Here is a 19,110-nt window from a genome sequence, read left to right as displayed (position 1 = left end):
CTTCTTAAGGAAGAGCAGGTTATGTTGTTAAAAAAAAAAAAAAAACAAAACCAAAACAAAAAAACAACCCCAAAACCAAAAAACACCACCAAAAGAGTTTAATACACAAAAGAGCTTAGGAGAAAAACAGTACTTATAACAAATTCACTTTCCTGTGTTTGAGATCATTGCTGAGAGAAATGCTAGATATGGAAAGTACTGGGTGTTAGGATTTTTTTTTTGGTCCAGTGAGCTCAACAAAGTGTAAGATAAAATTGTTGAGTGGCTATTTGTTTTAATTGACGCCCACTAATGTGGTTTGCCTTTGTGTCTGGTTGGTTTGAAAGGTATGAGGAGAAAGCACTTTTTCTTGTAAATTGTGATTCTTTTGGCAAATTAGAATGGCTTATTTAGTACTCTGCCAAGTATTCAATACTGTTGGGGTTTTTTAAAAAATTACCATCTTGAGTCATGGCTTTTTTTTAAAAAAAACTTGAGTAATTGTAGGATTAGTTAGTAGTTCACAGAGGCTTTACTGCCAAAAAGAGGTGGTAAAAGTAACCAAGGCTTGATGCAGTGGGCACTACCCCTTCTCCCTTTCCTGTGGAAATACAGCATACATGATCATTCTGTCTTCCAGCTTCAGAATAGCTAATTAATTTCAAACAAATCTGGCTGATCTCACAGTCACTACATTTTTAGATTTTTTTTTTCTCTAAAGTGTGCAGGTGAAAGAGAAGAGAACGCAGAAGAAAACGGCATTCTGTACCGATATCCACTAATCCTGATAAGGGAGAGACATATATACATTTCCAGCCGTGAGACCAGCTTCAATTAGAGCTTGTACCTTAGACACAGAGGCAATTAATCACAGGCATAAATCCATAGGAAAGCAGTCTTCATTAGTTCCTGGAACTGCTTTTTTGAATAGATGCCTAGTACGAAGGTAAGTAGAAGCAGCAGACCTCCAGTAATCCTTTCAGATGAGTCATATAGAGACCCTGGTTGGGGCTGGGTTTTTTTCTGGTTCATGTGAAATTTGCTGCAAAAGCAAAAGTGCTGTTCATGAGAATGGTATCCTGGCCTGCTGCAGTGAGTGCAGTCATACTGAAAGACCACGTTTAAATCATAAAAAAAAAATCACATTAAGTCCTCTGTTTGCCTCGAGGTTAGTTTAAGGCAAAATGGGAGAGCACTAAAGACTAGAACATGACCTCATTTGAGAAAGTAAGGGCCTTTTAAAGAAAGTTTTGTCAAGAAAGACCTTATATGTGAGCTCAGACCTCTGAGTTCTTAAGCCTGTGAGACAAGCACGGCTCCTCTAGCTTCAGATGCGAGTGGCACAGGACGTAAACATCACTAAGCTGAACTAGGTTCCAGTTCTCTTATTATGAATCCCACTGTTGCCACTCGACACAAGCACAAATATGACAAAAACCTCTGCAAATAATTGGTGTATTTTGTGTAATTTCGATTACTTCTCCAGGTGTTAGGCCGGAAATCTAATATGTGTATTTAAACAACTCCATGTTATTTTTTTTTCATAGATCTTGTCAGAGCATGTAGGAAGCAGGACTGACCTTTCTAGAAACAAAACAAAAATTGGTTACAAAACAGCTGACCGCATTCGGTTAGTAACTTGTGAAAGCAGGGTGACGGGTGTTGGTGTCTTTGGGTGATCTGCGGAACGGGAGGAGAACAGCTGGGTGGCTCGGGTATGGCATTAACTCGCTGTAGCTCTAGAGGGGCATGAATTGTCCACTGTACCAGTGCGATGGGGTTGCCTGGAAAACATGTAGTTTTGGCCAGCTGTGGTCAAATTTAGAAAACCTAATTTTTGCTCAAGTTATTAAAACACTGTGGTGGAGCTGCTCGTTAAATTACCCCTTTATATGCCACATTTAGACACGATCCTTCCAGATCCGTCCCTTCTACGCCAGCTACCTTTGTACACCCATCCTTGGAGATAATCCCCAGCATATGGCAGGGGTCGGTCCTGGTGCGATACTCCTGGTTGTCCCTGGTTGACTTGAGCAGATGGAAGAATCCTCAACATCTTAAGAGTTACTTTTCCACTTAAGCCACAGCGCATGGTGGTCAGGAAAAGGGTATGGGGGGGGATACTTGGTCCATTCCTCCCCCTTAACACAGCCACCAGTCCCCGGCTTACACGTGGTGCAGCAGATGGACCGTGGGGGTAGGGGTGTCACCCCTCAGCCATTCGGGGAGGTCTCCTCCTCCCCAAGACAGCCCCAGCAGCCTGTCAAAAAGGATTCATTAATGCTTCTTGTGGCTGCACCAGCTCCCCTTCTGTGCTCCCTGACCCCCAGCAGCCAGGTCAGAGCACAGCTGTGGCCCAGAAATGGGTGGCAACAGGCCACAGAAGAGTGGTGGCCCAGAGACACGGTCCCCTCACCTCCAGCGGTGGGTCCTGCTGGGGTCACCAAGGGCTTTCTGTGCCGCTCTGCCCTTCGCCCCTTCCTTTGGGTCGCTCCTACCCCTGCACAGCCGCCACCAGGAGACACAGGGGTTAAAATCTGCTGCGCCTGGGGGTTTCGTAAAACCATCAGTTTTCTTTAGCTGAGTAATTGCAAAAAGCAACTGATCTTCCATCAAAGTTGTGGTTTATCTCTGCCAGACAACTGCAAATGTTTCTGTAGTATTTATTAGACCAACATACCACCTGTGTGTGAGTTTGGTCTGCGCTGGCGTTCAATGTAGGAAGAACCTGCCCGTGCAAACATGCTCGATTTTTGTTTGGTTTTACTGTCCTAGGGATTAATTAATCTAAGCCCACCTCCGAGAGCCGAGCAGGTTTTTGGGGTTCGTCAGGTCACCCACTGTAGGCCTCAACAAAGGCTCAAAATCAATCTTTACAAACACTTGACTCTCAGATTTTGAAACCTGGTTTGCACAAACGCTTGTGCCAATATAACTGCATTACGCAAATGCCTGTGGAAAGCAAATATAAGAGGTTTGAGCGTGGCGAAAACCACCTCATCTTTAAAGTAAAAAAAAAAAAAAAATAATTAAAAAAATCCAGTGAACATTTATGGAAGAGTTGCGCAATGTTTGATGTAGCTTTACCGCCGGCTGAGAGACGTGAGCGCCGTGTTTCCCAACGGCCCTGCAGGCGGGAGCTGCAGGAACGCTGCTGCACGGAGACCCCCGCGAAACCCTCGTACTTAAAATCCGTTAAATTCGGTCAAAGACTGCGACTTTAAACCCCCCCAAAAAAGGGGTGGGGGTGCAGCGCTTGGCTCGGGGCCGGCCGCTGTGTGTCCCCCCTCCGCCGGGGGTTTCACAGGCCCCCTGCCCGCCCGGAGAGGCCGCAACGGCCACCGAGGTCCGGGCCCGGCCCGGCCCTGCCCTGCCCTGCCCTGCCCCCCCCGGCGGCAGCGGCAGTGGCAGCGCGTGCGGCCGCCCCGTGCTGCCCACCCGCTCCGCCCCCGCTTTCCGCCGCCGCTGCTGCCGCCGCCGCCGCCGCCTCCCGAAGCGCCGCGCTGGGAGACTGGGGACTCGGCGGCGCCCGTCTTCCGATTGGGCCAAACCGTCGGGGTGGCCCCGCCCACTTCAGCCCTCACGGCTTTCTCATTGGACGGTGCCGCGGGGACAGTCGGCGCCCAACCGCCTACCCCTCCGCCTCGCCGGCCAGTGGGAAAATGGTTGCTGGGCAGGTTGAAAGGGTCGTTGGCCAATGGGAAGGCGGCCAGCTGGCGGGCGCTGTGCACGCAGCTCCCCCCCACCCCGTCCCCGTCCGCCGCTGTGGGTGCCGCGGGCGGAGGGAAGGGCGGAGCGGAGGCTGCCGGGGCCCGGCGGGGGTGGTGCTCGCCTCCGCCTCCTCCCGGTCGGAGTCCCAGCCCCGCTGAAGGGAGCCTGGCCGGCTGGCTAGGGAGGGCACAGCGGGCTGCGAAGGAACGGGGGGGTTCCTCCGCTCACAGGTGAGGCGCCGGGCAGGGTCGGGCGGCGGCTCCTAAAGGAGGTGCCGTGAGGGGGGCAGGGGGCGGGAGGGCAACCCCCACCCTTGGCGGACGTGGTGCTGGCGAGCCTGAGGGTTCAGGGAGACGGCCCGGCGCCGGGGGAGGGCAGTGGCGGCCGCGGAGGGAGGGTTGGGCAGGGCGGGCGGCCGAGGCGGCGGCAGCCGGAGCCCCCCCTGAGGGCGCAGGGGGTTCTGCCCGGGCGGGAGGGACGGACCCGGAGGGCGGGGGCTCGGCGGGGCCGGGGCGGCGGAGACAGGTGGGGAGGGATGGCGGGAGCGGGGAGTGTGGGCACGCCGGGCCGGGAGGAGTTACGGCTGGGCGCCGGGGCGGGCCGGGGGTGGCGGGGGGGGGGAAGCGCGGCCGGTGCTGGGGAGGCCGGCGATCAGGGCGCCGGGAGCGGGGACTGCGGTGGAAGTTGTTAGCGCAGTTATAATTAGCTCGGCCGGGGTCTCTGGTAAGCTGGGGAGGAGGAAGGGGGAGGAGTGTAACTTTTCGCAGCTCGGGAAGCCCAAGGTTGTCTCTGGTTACTGCTGCGGGGGGGGAGGGGAGGGGAGGGGGGGGGGAGCGGGCGGGCGGCCGCCTGCAGGAAGCACCGACCAGTCCCCTTCCACAAAGGCCAAATGGTGGCAGGATCCCTCGGGCTCTGCCGGGACCTGTGCGCCGGCGGGAGCGGCCGCGGGGAGGGTGGCAGGGAGGCGGCTCTCCCCGAATCCCAGCTTTTTCATTCCTGGCACCCGTGATCGCTGCCGCTCGGCAGCTGCGTCTCGTGTATGTGTGCTGCCGTTACGTTTTTATTTTTATTTTTTTTTAATAGTAGGTTTTGTTTGTCTCAATAAACGTTCGTCTGAACTACAAGTAGGTGGATAAGGAGCATAAGCTTGGTCTCTGTTACGCATATCGTAAATTCATCTCACTAATAGATGCAGTTAATAATTTCTGCCCTAGATAGGCCTGGAATTTTTCAAACTATGTTGGAACAGTTCATTTCCAAAAACATAGGTAGGAGCCCTGGGCAGTAATTTTCTGTTTTGTTTTTGATTCAGCTAAGATTCTTTAGTTGAGGCAGTTAACTGCAATATGGAAAATACCGTTAACGTTTAAATTATTGCTGTAATCTCAATTTTCTAAATTGACCTGTAAACAGGTACTAGGAAACTGCGAGGGAAGACAGTGAAAGAAAATGAAAGAAAAAAATAATCTGCTGCACATATAATTCATAGTGATTTACAGCTACCGTGTGTCTTCTATTTTTTTTATTTTAACAGATTGTAAAAACTAAACCTAGTAACCTTACCTCTGTACTTCTTCGTGACACTCCTCCCAGTGTGAAGTTATATAGGGAAGAAATCATAACCTCAACAGTTAATTTTACAGGAGTCCTTTGAAGTATATAGTAAAAGGATTAAATTTGATAACTCCTTGGACTTCAGCTCCTTCTAGCAAAGGTTGGACTTCTAAAATATAATTAAGAGTATTAATTTTTTATCAAATGCTTTTAGATATTTTTTTTTTACCGAAGGTCCGAAGTCTAAAACTTTTCAACATTTTAGTACACTTGTTAGCTTTTTTAGCATTCTTTAATGCTGAAAAGACTTAACATCCTAAAACATTTGTTCTTTTATATTCATTGTGTAGAAAACGCAATGAATGTACACCTCCCCCTGTGACCTCACAAGTGCACTTTAATAAACTTCAATAGTGACCTTCTGAAGTCCTGCTGTTTCAAAGCAAATAGGTTATGAATCTTCATTTGTCTATTTTTTTTTTGTATTTACAAATAGTATGGATCTCCTTATTATAGGAAAGAAGTCAGCTTCTAGAAGGAGGAGGGAGATATTAATGTGGTTATTGCTGTGGGTTAGATTTGGCATTCTTAGGTCACAGGCATTTTATTGCTGTTTTACTGCATCTTTACAGTTCCAAGATTCTGTAAACGGAGGAGCCCTTTGCTAGCATCAGGCTATGAGTTGCTATGTAAGGTGAACTGTATTCGTTTACTTGTCCATCTGTCTAAATGTAAGACTGCCTTTCACTATTATTTTAAGATTTGTAAAATAACGTATGAACTCATGATCATGCGGGACTGAATTTGTCTGGATAAGTACTGATCCTTGCTCTTGTGGTAAATCTGTGAAGTAATTGGTATGCTGTAGTTGGGGGGCAGGTGTCTGTGTGTGTACGTATGTATATTGTACACACGCAAACAAGTTAAATACAGTCCAGAGACTAGGCTGTTAGCCTGTATAAGGGCTTTAATGCTTGGAATTATAGAACTTTGATTCTTCAGGTGGAGTTGAGACCTCAAGAGTATGGATCATGCAGTTCCTTCCGCATCTTCTAGCCTAGTCCATAGTTTACTGTCACTTCAGCCTTTTCACGTTTCCCAGAGTTTCCAGTGCCTTGATCTAATCTCATGATTTAATGCATGTGGTCTCTAGCAAAACTGCAGATGTTACTTTATCAGGGTTTTCATGAAAATGATGCCACACTGAATATGATATGCAATCATAGGACATCTGGCCAGCTGTCTTCTCATATCAGTTTTGTCTATGCTGAAAACAAGGAAAGTTAGGGAATTTAATAAAAATGTAACTCCCTTTACAGCCTGTAAATGTTAGGGGATAATTCTGAAATGTAATTCTTCACAGTTCGTGGTATTGTCTCTCCTGATACGTGAGTTCTGGGATGATTACAACTGTAAATCAGTGTTCAGTAACCTGAAGAAGTATCAATGCAAGTTCTTATCCTAAAACCTAACACTTAGAGGATCAGTGTTCTATTCTATAGTATTCATTTATGAAAGATTACTTCCATGTTTTCTGTGTTCCCTGGTGAAACTGTTAGGTTCTCTTATTTCAGTGTATTAATGAACTTTAGTTTTTCTTATTCAGTTTAACTATTTTAGTAGGATTTAGCACAGATCGTTTAAAAAATTGTATTGAATTGTGTGCTTAATACTTCTGGTTTAAAAAAAAAATCATATAGTAATGAAATACTCTGTTTTGTTTTGTTATTCCCCTTAAGTCACATCATCCTACGTCGGTGGATGGCTTGGCCTCTTGAATAGTTCAAGACTCTTGGATGACCACACTTTATGCAAAATCTGGAATCTTCCTGCCTGGACTCCTTTCTGTTTTCTGAGGGTAACTACTTGTATGTTTTTATGAAATCAACATGTCTTACTTGCATAGCGCATGTTCTGATAGATGTAGATGTTGTTTTTCTGGGTTAGAATGGTAAACTGAAAAATAATTTTTAGAAACAGGGTATATAATACTGAGTCCTTTAAGCTTATTGAATAGTATAAGCTTTTTGGTTTGAATATTCTGAATTTGCATTACTCTTTTTTTTTTTTTTTTTTTTTTCCCCTTATAGCAAGGAAGTACTATAATGTAACAAAGAATTTAATATTGCCATAAGATCACATTTCTTGGAAATTTGTTAACTAAGGCCTCACTCTTATAGTGAGGTCCGCTGTTAAGCGGCTGAAAAAGAATGTTACAGTCTTGTCTTGTGAGGAGAAGGCGATTTGGATAGCGATGAAAAGTTGTGTGCTAGTGCGTTAAAGAAAATTTAAACTAACTCATGATTTGGTTATTGAAAATCATTTACCTAAATATCCTGTACAGAGAGCTAGAGTAAATGCATGGTCCTCTATCAAGAAAGGAGAGCTTTTTTTTTTTCTTGGTTGCTCTTACTGTTAATGGTTTTTCTGTTAAAGTATGGACATGACAATTTGATATAGTTAAGAAGCTATAACTTTTATTATTAATAGATCTTTATTTAGATCACTGTAACTCTAAAATAGATGTCAGTGTTATGTAGTTGAATAGATCCAGTATCTCTGTATTTGAAGTAAATATATACTGTAAGGAAAACAGATTGAGCTGTTCAGTTGATTAGAACAAGCTGTGAAGAGGTATGTCATCATATTTGCAGTTCTAATGATCATTTGTCTCTCCAGTGAGATACTTTGGTGGAAACCCAGTGGTTTTTTGGATTCCTTTATGTTCTCATTTAATTACTGTTTAGTTTTACTATGGGAGTTTCTAGATTTAGTAACTCTTGATCATGTGTTAGCTTTTGCTAACTACTATTGGTCCGTAGTTTAAATGATTCCGGGCCCTTCTTCTGTTAAAAAAAAAAATCCACCCCAAATTCCTGACAAATAATCTGCTAAACGCTACACCTCTGAGCTTTATTTGTAAACGTGGAACTAAATACACAAGTGTAGAGGGCTAGAGGAAGGAGAAGAGTGACAGTGGTTTAGTTTGTTTTCTTTTAAGGATGGAAGTTTTTCTCTACCTAACACTGGTACTCCCTCAGCAGCTTTCTGTATTAGCCTCTAGTGACAGATATCAGCTGCTGAGAATACGGTTCATTTACTGTTGTAAACAGCCCAGATCCACTTGTTTCAGCTTGTGGAAGGTACGCATCCTAACAGAGGAGCTTCTTCTCTAGAGTGAAATGTTGTGCTCTGAAACTTAGCTGTGGTAGTTTGTAAAGCAAAGATCTTAGTAGTGCTTTATGAAATAAAATGTGAGTAAGGAACTTTGGAAGATGTCCTTTAAGTACAGGACTTTTCCAGATCCCGTTAGGCATAAAATAAACAGGTTGGGGGGGGGGGGTCAAACTAACTTTTAAATCAAGGTAAAATTTAGTCCTGGGTGCTTTGTAAACATCCTTGCAGCTCCTAAAATATTAGTGTGTGATACATATTTATTCTCTGCTTCCACAAATAGTGATATGACAGTGGGAAGGTTATGAATTTCAGGCTAATTCTGTGCTAGACTCAATCTTCCTCTCATTCCTTTCCTCTACTTAATGAGTACTGTTCAGCCTACTCTTATTTTCAAAATGCAGGAAAAGGTGTTAGGTACATCCATAGGTGTGGGGTTTTTTCCTGTGTGGTTTGGTTTGGAGGTGTGTGTGTCTGGTTTAGGGTATGGGGTTTTTTCTTTAAGCCCGAACAGTAGCGTATCTTGATTCTGTGTTCCAGTTGCTTTAGTAGTAACAGACTTAGGTGTATAAAAGGTCAGAATTTGATGACTAAAAAGTTGACATTAATTCTCTCTTCTTTGCGCAGCGATCTTCTGGTTATTCCCAACTCCCGTAAAGAAGTTGTTACATAGGAGTTTAGGTATGGGTGTAAGCTGGTAGGACTGCACTCCTCCCTGTATGCACACTTTTAGCCACTTGTGCCTTCTCCAGCAGTTACTCATCTTGGCTAAACTGGGGCAGGGCTGGGGGGGGTGGGGAGGCAATGGACTCAAGTACTTTTTTGTGTATATTAAAGTGTCTTCAGGTCCAAATTACTGTTTACTTTGGTGTTTTTTAAGGTGTTTAATCCTGCTTCCCTCACTTCCTCTTAGTTTTTGCTAACAGCCGAGATGTGATGTTAATGGAGTCTCCAACACTTGCTGAGGACACCAGATCAGAGACACTGTTCTGTGTAGTCTGACAGCTTACTGTGTTACGTAAGTCATGTTTAAGTGATCAGTGTTAAGTCCAGATGGGAGGAAAGGATTTATACTGCGTCTGTTAACTGTACCTTCAGCCTTACCTTTTTCTTGTGCAGTTTCTCATACATGGAATACTGGTCGAGAGCCAGTCCACTACTTAATTAAAACTATTAATGAAATTGTGTTGCCTAAGCTAAAATGTATGTTGGGTGGTGGAAAGGTTATCATTAAAAATAGTGTGCAGCATACATCGAGTAATTCTGGGAAATAACTATAGGGATGTTTGTCTTCCTTCACACTTCCTGCAGATAGATGTGTGCTTGTGAAACGTATGTCCATGGAAGAGAGGGGAGAGTTGAAAATCAGGTTATCAGTCAGCTTCAGTCAGTTACTAACGCAGGTTTACAATCCAAAGAGACTTCTGGTTTTGCTGCTACATGCTTTCTACAGTTAACGAGCCAAAGGAAACTTTGAAAGGGAATTACCCAAATTACAATAGCAAGGAGTCTCTAATTTTGATTGTAATACTTAAGTTACATTACTGAAAGCTAGATGGGCAGCTTTCACTCATGCGGTGCTTACACCAATTCAAATCTGATATTTCTGTCCTATAAGGAAAAATAATTTATCACTTTGAGACAGTCTTAGGCTGAAAAATGCAACACTGTGGCTGTAAGAAAAGGATCAGGCAAGTCTGAATTTAATAATGTCCTAAAAAGAAAAGCCAGAAGGGACCACTATCAATGAGCTGATTTTAACCTGCATAGTGCAGCCCCAGTACTTTATTGATGATCTTGCTATTTAAACATATTCCTTAATGATAAATGAATAACTCTTGTGCGGTTGACCATAGTGCTCATTTTGTGCATGAAAAGTTTCTGTTCAGACAATACTAACCGTGGCAGATGTGTTTTATATACTCATGTTTTTTGATTCTGTTCCCTACTGAAAATTAAAGCTCTCTATGTTTCTGAGTTCTAAACATCGTTTAACTTGCTCTTAAAACCTTTTTTGGAAGGTGAGGAAGAGGAAATTAAGACATAGTTTGCCCAGATAGAAGTAATTGAGGGTTTTCACGTGCTGCATTCTTCTTTGTGACTGTTTCCAGCTGTACTTCCTAACCATGTGTCAGTGGCAGCTGCACTGCACTATCAGACCCTGTGACAGATGGAGCTGTGTTTTTCCTCTGAAATGGTGGCACGAGTCCTGTATTGTCCACAACATACCGCAGTGTGAATTTTTCTTGGTAGCCTGGAATGTTTCTTCCGAGTAGCTGCAGGCTCTGACCAGGCCTGTTTGGTATTCTGCATGGATTTGCCAGCCAGGGACGTGCCACTTCGCTCTGGTTTTTTTTCAGACTCCGGTACGGTGTAGGATTACAGTGCATGGATGCTTCTTCCCATCTTAGAAGGGAGGAGTTTCTATGAAATGTCCTCCATGGAACTGGAAGGAACTGAGGAACATGCTGTCGGCGCCAGAATTTCTACGTACAGACTCCTTTGTAGTTCAGTGCCGTGGATGAAGAGTTTGGCACTCCTAAACATTGAGTTCGCTTTGTTTCCTTTTCTCTATATCTGCAAAATAGTTTTAATTAAAAAAGCATTCTGCCATAAATGGCCTGTGTCTCAGTTTGCATTACTATAATGAGAGAAGATGAGAAAATGCCAGAAAAAAATTATTGAGTTCTGGTGTTCCTTATTGTTCTTGTTTGTTTGGTGACAAAAGATTCTAAAATAGAGCATCTGAACTCAAAAAAAGTTGGTTGTTGAACTTTTTCGTAAAGTTCAAGAGAAGGATGACTTGCAGCTTGCCTCTTTTATTATTGAACAGCTATGCATAGGCCTCGCATTTGAAGTTGGCATAAACTTTAATTTTTGTTCAGTTTATTTACTTACAAATTGCAGAGTTATCAGATTGGCATGTTCCAAAATCCTGTTACTTGGTCCAATTTTTTGAGAACTGAGTAGATTCCTGGAATTAGGCTGGAGTAGGGAAAGTGCTGTTTCTTGACGTTCTTTGTGTTAGTACGCCTGACCTGTGCTTCTTTGAACTGACAACTGTGCAGCAGTCACTCAGTAACACAGGATTGTCTGGGCACGGTAGCGTGGATTTTTTGTAGACTTCTGTTTGTTTTCCGTAGTACCGAAAACTTAAGCGTGGGGAGCACTGCATGATTAAACAATGTGATCAACATCTTACATTGCAAAGAAATGTTATCAAAAGAGAGTGTTTGACTGGTTTCTGAATTTTGGGTTTGGGATGTATGTGTTAATACGCCATGCTACAAAAGGACAAATTACTTAAGAAGTAGTTTGTGAGAGATACGACCCTGTCAGAAATTCTTATGCTAGAAAGTAAAGCAAAAGGCCTGATAAAATGTAGATTAGCTGTAACAAAGGGGCTTTGTATCTTTTGTAGGTCAGCAGCTGAGTGTGTTTGACAAGAACTGAAATTTAATGTCTCCTGTAGCAACCATGACACTAGTCATTTTTAAATCCACTGTACCAATGGTACTTGGGTTTTCATTAGCCTTTTCCAAATTTTTTGTGTAACCTCTGAAGTCTTACGGATCCTTGCAATTAAGCAAAAAACATACTAAACAGGCAGAACTTCTAAAACCTAAGATAGGAGTGTGTTTGTATACTTCAAAAAAAATATCTTTGACATCTAGAAAACGGGGAGTCTGTTAAGTGGAAACATTTGAAGTTGGAGCAAATAATCTTTCTTGCTCTTCATTTTTATAGTTCAGAGTGCTGTCATGCCCAAGCTTTGTTACATATTTCTAGAATGCTCTGGGACAAATTTTATGAAGGAAATTGGAGGAATCAAAAGGAGAGTGTGTGCATATACAAACATGAAATATTTAGTCTAGTCAGACTACTGTGTGAATTTAAAAGTTAAATATTTCATTTTAGGCTGTTCCTGTGGTAGTACCTATATCCTTACATATGATAGTTTGGTTTCTCTTTAAGCTTGCTTAAAGAATTTAAATACTGCCCCATTTTTGATATGCTAGAAATTCATATTATTTATATAATACAAATAGATAAGTCTAATATTTCCTGTGTGTCTAACAAATGTAAATATATATTTTAAAAGCATTAAATGTCAAAACTAAGCATTCTGAATGTATAAAGTATGAGAATTACTGTTCCCTGTATGGTCTTAATTTTCTTCCCTTGTGAGTGTGAATTTTGGTCCGCTTTAATTAGTTAGCAGAGGGAAAGAAAAACAAACTGGTGTGCAGTGTATGGGAGGGATGGTGCTTAGCAGACAAATAGCCATTTTGATGTATGCTTTTATTCTTTATAGTAATAGTATGGGGTAATGCCTTAAGCAGTACACAACATTTAAACCCTACTTAAAATGGACAGTTAATTTGATTGTGAGTTTTCTGATTTGCAGACACTAATTGTCTTCATGATCTGTTAGGAGATGGTATATTTATACTTATGCCTGACATACACACACTCACTGCCCTCAAAAATACGTATTATATTCGATACCTGAACTTTGTATCCAGACTTCTGCTGATTTTGTTTGCAGTGGAGTGCTCAGTACTGTCTGGTTCTGTTTGCTCTAAATGGGGTGCTGGAATGGGGGAGTGATACGTGCTAAGTGTGGGAAGATCAACTAGGTAAACAGGCACACAACATCCAGCCACCTTATGTTTTTTAGAGATTCGCTGGTGCTGTGGCAGTTTAGGAGAAAACTTTGGAGTAAAACAGACTTCCAAAGTTTAAAAATTGCAATTGCAGCACTGGTAAAATTACAAGTAATTAAAGGGGTTTTTTATTGTGTTTTTTTTTTAATAGTGAACACGTTAGTAAACTGAGCTATAGGCCAAACTGCTACCTGTTATGTAAAAATGCATTCTTATGACAAATTTTATTTCATCCAGGTATATCCCTAAAAGAAAAAGTGGGTATGATCGTAAACTTAAACTCCTTTACCGACTGTCTGTGTTTTCCTGTGTGTCTTGCTGAGAAGTATGCACTGCTGACTTACTTTCTGTTCCTCCAGAGGAGCTGAGTTCTCCAACAGCCTTGTCTAGGCAGATGGATGTAGCCATGGAGCCCTGCAGTGCTTCCTGCAAATCTGGAGAAATCCCAAAAGTAAAAGAGGCTTTATCATGCTGCCATCTCCTTGTCCCCAAAAGTCTAGCAACAGGCCAGCAGCTGGCAGCTGCTGCAATCAGCTGAGCTGTTGCTGGCAGTATCCCGTGCTCACATGAAAAGGAAGTTGGGAGGCCCTCTGCAGCATGCAGGGTCTGGATCACTGTGTATGAAGGATCTGCCCTTAATCTGCCACTGGGTGTCTAATTTATGACTGCTTAATTTTTTTTGAATTGTTTGGGGGTGAGGTGTCTGTATTCCATGGACACATCAAGATGTGTGTAATCAAGATTTTACCAGTGCTTCCTGTGCATGGTATACTCCTTTTCTGTGTTTATACAAGTGATTGCATAGTGCTTGTTGTCCCTAATAAAACACTTTGTATTTTGAGTGGTAATTGCAAAGTATCCAAGCATGTATTTGTTTGGATCACATGTATTTTAGGTGTGCATGCATATGGGGTTTTTTTGTACCACAGTGTTCTAGACCTAGCATAATTCAATGCAACAGCAAATAAAACGGACTGAAAGCGACTAAATTCTATTTCTTTTAGTTATTTACCAAAATTGTTTACTTTTAAAACACCACTTAATAGCTTCCTGCTGGAATGTCCTTAGTGTTAAGTCAGTAACAGGTTGTGAGCCAGCAGCCGTGAGCACCGATCATCATTCTGTGAGCTCGCTGGCCCAGACAAATTTGGTCCCACCTTTTAGCTAAAGTACTAAGCCATGGAATGGATATAAGGATTGCATGGGAGGCCCTGTTGTTGGTCTGGCTGGGTGGTTCAGCTGTTGTAAAACAACTTTCAGTCAGCAAAGACGAGGGAGAGAAATATTCTATAGAGAGCTCTCGGAGACACTGAGCAAGACATGAAGAATACCTTAAATGAGATAACAGAGTCTTGAATCTAGCTTTAAAATCTTACCTGCTGTACCTAGTAATGAAAGTTAAAATGATAATGTTGAAATATTCTGTATAGCTATTATAATCCTTAGTATAAGCATCTATTTTATTTCATGTGGGCATTCAGATATGTCTTTTTAATGAATTTTTGTTATGTTACATAATTTAAATGGGTAAGAGGCTAAAAAGCTCACCTATTAAAGTTTTTTTTTAAATTATATTCTCAGAGTTGAAAGTAAACCTTAAAACCAAAACTCATAGCTTTTTTAAAAAAATAGTTACTATATTTTTTTGTGCTTTTGGTTTAAAAAAGGTGAATCGTTGTAAAACAATAGAGCTGGAAAGTGCATCTTATCAGTGAAAGCAGTATCGTGAGTAGGATTTTATTCTGTCTTTCAGTGTTCTATGGCATTAGAGTCTAAGTTACCCAATGCATTGTATGCTACAGACTTCTCAAAAGTGTCTGAGATCTTGCAGGAGAAGTGATACCTTGCCCAAGGTTAATTCATAATTTCTGTCTTTCAGGTTCATGTTGGGGAGAGGTCTAAAACGCAAGCTGAGTGACTATGAGGAGAACATGGCTGGTCTCTCGAGTGCCTTTGATTCCAGTCGAAGTCTGCCGTATCCGCTTAAGAGGCAGTTAGTGCTTAATATGTGCCTCACCAAGTTACAGACGTACAAAATGCTGGTGGAACCGAACTTGCACCGCTCTGTCCTCATAGCCAACACAGTACGGCAAATTCAAGAGGAAATGAGACAAGAGAGTAATCAGCAGCCAATTAATGTCTGCCCTGGCATTACTCCTAGTTCTCACAGCTACACAGGGATGGAGTCATCTGGGATTTCTCTTCAGTTGCCTTCAGGTATTAGTCAGCAAGAGTCTAACTGTTGCGACTTGCGGTCTGTAGAAGACCCAATTGAAAATAGCCTGCTGATAGTTTCAGATGATGATATGTCATCTGCCATTTCATCTATTCTGAAGGATTTAGACTTTGTAGAAGATATAAGCCCGCCTGCTTGTCTGGTTCCTACTGGAGATGACCAGCCAAAGTTTCCAGAAAATACTGGTCTAAAACTAGAAGATGATAGACAGGATTTGAAGGGAGCTGAATGTGTGTTTGGTTCCTTTGAGATTTCAAATTCAACTAGTTACTTGAAGGATTTGGCAATAGATGACATTTTTGAAGATATTGACACTTCAATGTATGATTCAGACTTTTGCTGCCCTCCACTAATGCCGCCTAGATCACCATCTCTTGTTAACGAAGAACCATTGAAAACCTTTCCATCTTGTAATTCTTCTTCAGCAAGCAACATTCAGATATGTAGAACAGATCTGAGTGAGTTGGACCACATCATGGAAATTCTCGTTGGATCCTGATACTCGTTTTACCCAAAGATACTTTTTACTGCCACTTTCATTTGGTTTCAGGATAAAAGCCACTGGAAAAGTTGTAAAGAATTCTTCAAAACACAAACTAAAAATAATCTGTCCATAGTGGGATTTTCTAAATAATTCCAAAACTTATAAACCAAAAAAGTGGCAGATTTTTTTTTAAAAAAAGAAATATTTATTTATCAGAACTGTGCAATCATCTTTTTCCTTCCAGGGTGTATGTGGAACAATAGGCACATACCCTTATCTCACCCCTCATGCCTCTTTCAATAAACTTTTTTATGTGCAATTTTTAATTTGTCAGAAAAATTTACATGCAAAACAAATTTCATATGAGATGATCTTTTACAAAGCCTCCACTTTATTTTTAATATCAAGAGTCTATGCCAAGTTGGCATACGTCAAGTTGCGTAGTTGGATTGCATGGATTGCAGACGCGTTACTAGAGATGGGTATATTTTAAAAATGAGACACGCTTTGCTTGCTTTTGGTCAGAAGAGCAGATCAAGACGCTTGTCAACAAAGTCTCTTGCATTTTCTAAAGCATTCAGAACTATTTATTTTTGTAAATTTTATAGTCTTTCTACATTTTACTACGTTATTTCATCATAGTTCAAATATAATGGACTTCTAGTTGGATGTGTTTAGCACTACCTCTGAGCTGAAATGCTTTAACTCTTTCCAGTGCTTCGTCTAAGACTGCAGATCTTTTTGTTTCTATTTTTTTCTGGGGGAAAGTAACGTCTAACTCATTAAGCTGATCCTTTGACAGTGACCTAGCTGATTTGTGAGATCAAGGGTATTCAATGTTTAAAAACTTTTAAGTATTTACAAATGTAATTTATATGTAGATTGTGCAATTTAACATTTTTCTGTCAGTATTACGTGCTTAGATTTTGAATAATCTTGGCGTTCTTTAAATTAAAACTTACTATGTACAGGTAGCTTTTTAATCTGTTTTGGAAAACACTGTCCTTCAACCCTGCTTTCACTACAAAGTTTAAGATGATTTTTATGTGCAATATTATTTAAAAAGATACACATTTGTATACCTGGCATTGTGGAAAGAAACGCTTCAAACTTAAAAAACTTTTAGCACCTTTGGAGGATACTCAAGAGCATCAACATTTCTGTATCCTTTAAGAGACAAAGTTGAGAACACTTCTTACTACACCAGTGCTTACTGCTTTGAATACTCCTGGAACACTCACTGGTGTGCGGCGAGTCAGTGCTGATGATCAAGTACCATCCTGCAGCTGGGTGGGAGCTCAGGGGTCTGAGGGCTCCGGGGCTGGATCTGCGTGGGCTTTGGAAGCATCGTGATGGTGGCGGTGGCTGCTGCTGCAGGTTGTACTGGGGAAGGAGGAGTGCGTGTGTATGGCGGGGGTGTATATAAGTATATATAAGTGCACTCATTAACGGAAGATGAGATTTGCCGTGAGAATTATTTTTCCGTAAGACAGTTGGGATACGGTGTTTCAGCTTGAACTGAGGTCTGTATTGATGCTTGCTGTCGTCTTCTGAACTACACACTTGCACATTAGTTTTTGGTTGGTGGCTTTTTTTTTTTTTTAATTTTTTAATTATAAAACTTTTACTTTGTTCTTGAAAGCTGCAGCACCTGTCTTGTAAGAAAATTTGCAGTTGTAAAAGCTTTGCTTTGGTTTGTTGTTTTCTGGGAGGTTTATTTTTTGTTGTTGTTGTTCTGCTGAGACTTTTCGTGAATGGGACATCGGCAGAGGAAAAAAAACATTGCCTGTGCATCGCATCTCACAGAAATTGAAATTCTGGCCCTATTGAAGGGGCCAGGGTGTCATCTACTATTTCTAGTCTTAAGCGATGCCATGGCACACCTACCTTGTGCAAAGATCTCCAGTTTTTACTGTGACTGTTGTGGTTAACAGTTAGCTGCCGATACAATTTGGTATCCCAAACCCATGGAGAACCCGTTCAGGTCACATCCTCACAGCCATCTGGGTTGTTTAGCAACCGAAGGGTATAAATGTATTTATATGCATATAATGTATTTGATTCTAATATAAAACTTCTGATCTAAAGTATTTTGAATTGCTGGATAAAGGGATTTGTTTGAAGAGTGTATAAATAGTTCTTGAAGAGGTACAGCTTCAGAATGTACACAGATTGTGCATTGTGTATAGACTACTCTGGCTTTTCCTCAGCCTCTACTTTTGTATTAGAGATATGACTGAATAAATCCTTCAACTGTTAAGGGCCTTCTGCACTGTGATGAAGCAGAGTTGTGGTTAAAAACGTCTTGAAATTCAGTGATGAGGAATAAAATAAAAAGACTGCATCTAATTTCTTTTTGCATTTGATAATATGGAATGTTACTATGCAGTAAAGATATTTTGGTATGAAAATTGTATCATGTAGCAAATAGTGAACACTTAATAAATCCACTTCCTTACCTTGCAGCCCCTACAGAAACATAAGAGAAGACAACTTGCTTTTTGGCATTTACATGCTAAAGCTTTTTGTATACGTCAGAAATAGATCAAATTGTTGGTAGATGTTTTATCAACAGTTCAAAATGCAATTTTCGTTCAGGTGCTTGCTACAAAGCTCTGTTTCTAGTTGGTTGCTTGCATCACAGTGCCAAGACCATAAGCTGGTATGTAATGCAGTTCAGTTATGTATGGAACTATGTGCAAAGGGAAGTTTAATTTTTAAATATGCACAAACTAATTTTAAAATCCTTCCATGTAAAATGAAGTTAGAGGCTAGTTGTGGTGGACCTATTTATTGTATGTTTGGAAATAAAAGCCACAGTTTTGCAGTTTAACCATTTATATTTTGAAGCCTTCAGTATGCGACCGTTTCTAAAACAAAAAAAAAAAAAAACGTGGTACCTTGCCATCCTTCACTTCATCTCTTACTCACCAAGACGTAATGTTCTCCCTAGATGACTGCTTTTTTTCCTTCTTTTCTCCCCGGAAATACTAAATACCTTACACAGCTTTGCATCCCCTTTGTGTGTCCTGTCCTCAGGAACGAGGGATGGCCGGCAGAGCGTTGCTTCTTGCCGGTGGGGTGGGGGCATTCCTGTTGGGAGTCGGTGACATATGTTTGTCAGTGCTGAGCTGTCCTCTGTTTTTTGTCTCCGCTGCCCCATGCAGTCTTCCTGGTCCCTGCAGTTCTCAGTGTTGCTTCAGGGGTTGCCATGCTTGAAAGCAAGCGTTAGATACAAGTGTCCTTGATGCACATAATGTTGATGCTTCAGACTTGTATAGTTGTCAGTCTGGGACAAAAATACT

The 19,110-nt window shown here is 41.7% G+C and overlaps 1 protein-coding gene across 10 annotated transcripts; it reads left to right on the top strand.

Moving 5' to 3' along the window:
* The first annotated feature begins 3,716 nt into the window (after positions 1-3,716).
* On the top strand, positions 3,717-18,638 carry LOC134514934 (SERTA domain-containing protein 2-like). 10 transcript variants are annotated; one of them, XM_063333350.1, is made up of 5 exons: positions 6,984-7,102; positions 9,046-9,099; positions 9,332-9,436; positions 13,445-13,536; positions 14,965-18,638. In XM_063333350.1, the coding sequence occupies exon 5, from the start codon at positions 14,969-14,971 to the stop codon at positions 15,818-15,820; it is 852 nt and encodes a 283-aa protein (XP_063189420.1). In that variant the 5' UTR covers positions 6,984-7,102; positions 9,046-9,099; positions 9,332-9,436; positions 13,445-13,536; positions 14,965-14,968; the 3' UTR covers positions 15,821-18,638. The 10 variants fall into 10 exon arrangements, with proteins under 10 accessions (XP_063189412.1, XP_063189416.1, XP_063189414.1 ...); XM_063333347.1 differs by having other exon boundaries at positions 10,779-13,536; XM_063333348.1 differs by lacking the exon at positions 9,046-9,099 and having other exon boundaries at positions 10,779-13,536.
* Positions 18,639-19,110: the final 472 nt, after the last annotated feature.

The sequence above is a fragment of the Chroicocephalus ridibundus genome, chromosome 4, assembly GCF_963924245.1.
Source record: "Chroicocephalus ridibundus chromosome 4, bChrRid1.1, whole genome shotgun sequence".
Taxonomy (NCBI): domain Eukaryota; kingdom Metazoa; phylum Chordata; class Aves; order Charadriiformes; family Laridae; genus Chroicocephalus; species Chroicocephalus ridibundus.
The sequence above is the reverse complement of the archived record's forward strand: the minus strand, read 5'-3'. Positions and strand labels throughout refer to the sequence as shown.

Coding starts and splice junctions, on each gene's coding strand:
- LOC134514934 (XM_063333342.1), top strand. CDS start 7,054: ATGCAAAATCTGGAATCTTCCTGCCTGGACTCCTTTCTGTTTTCTGAG. Junction 7,113..14,964: donor TTTTCTGAGGGTAACTACTT/GTATGTTTTTAT, acceptor TCTGTCTTTCAG/GTTCATGTTGGGGAGAGGTC.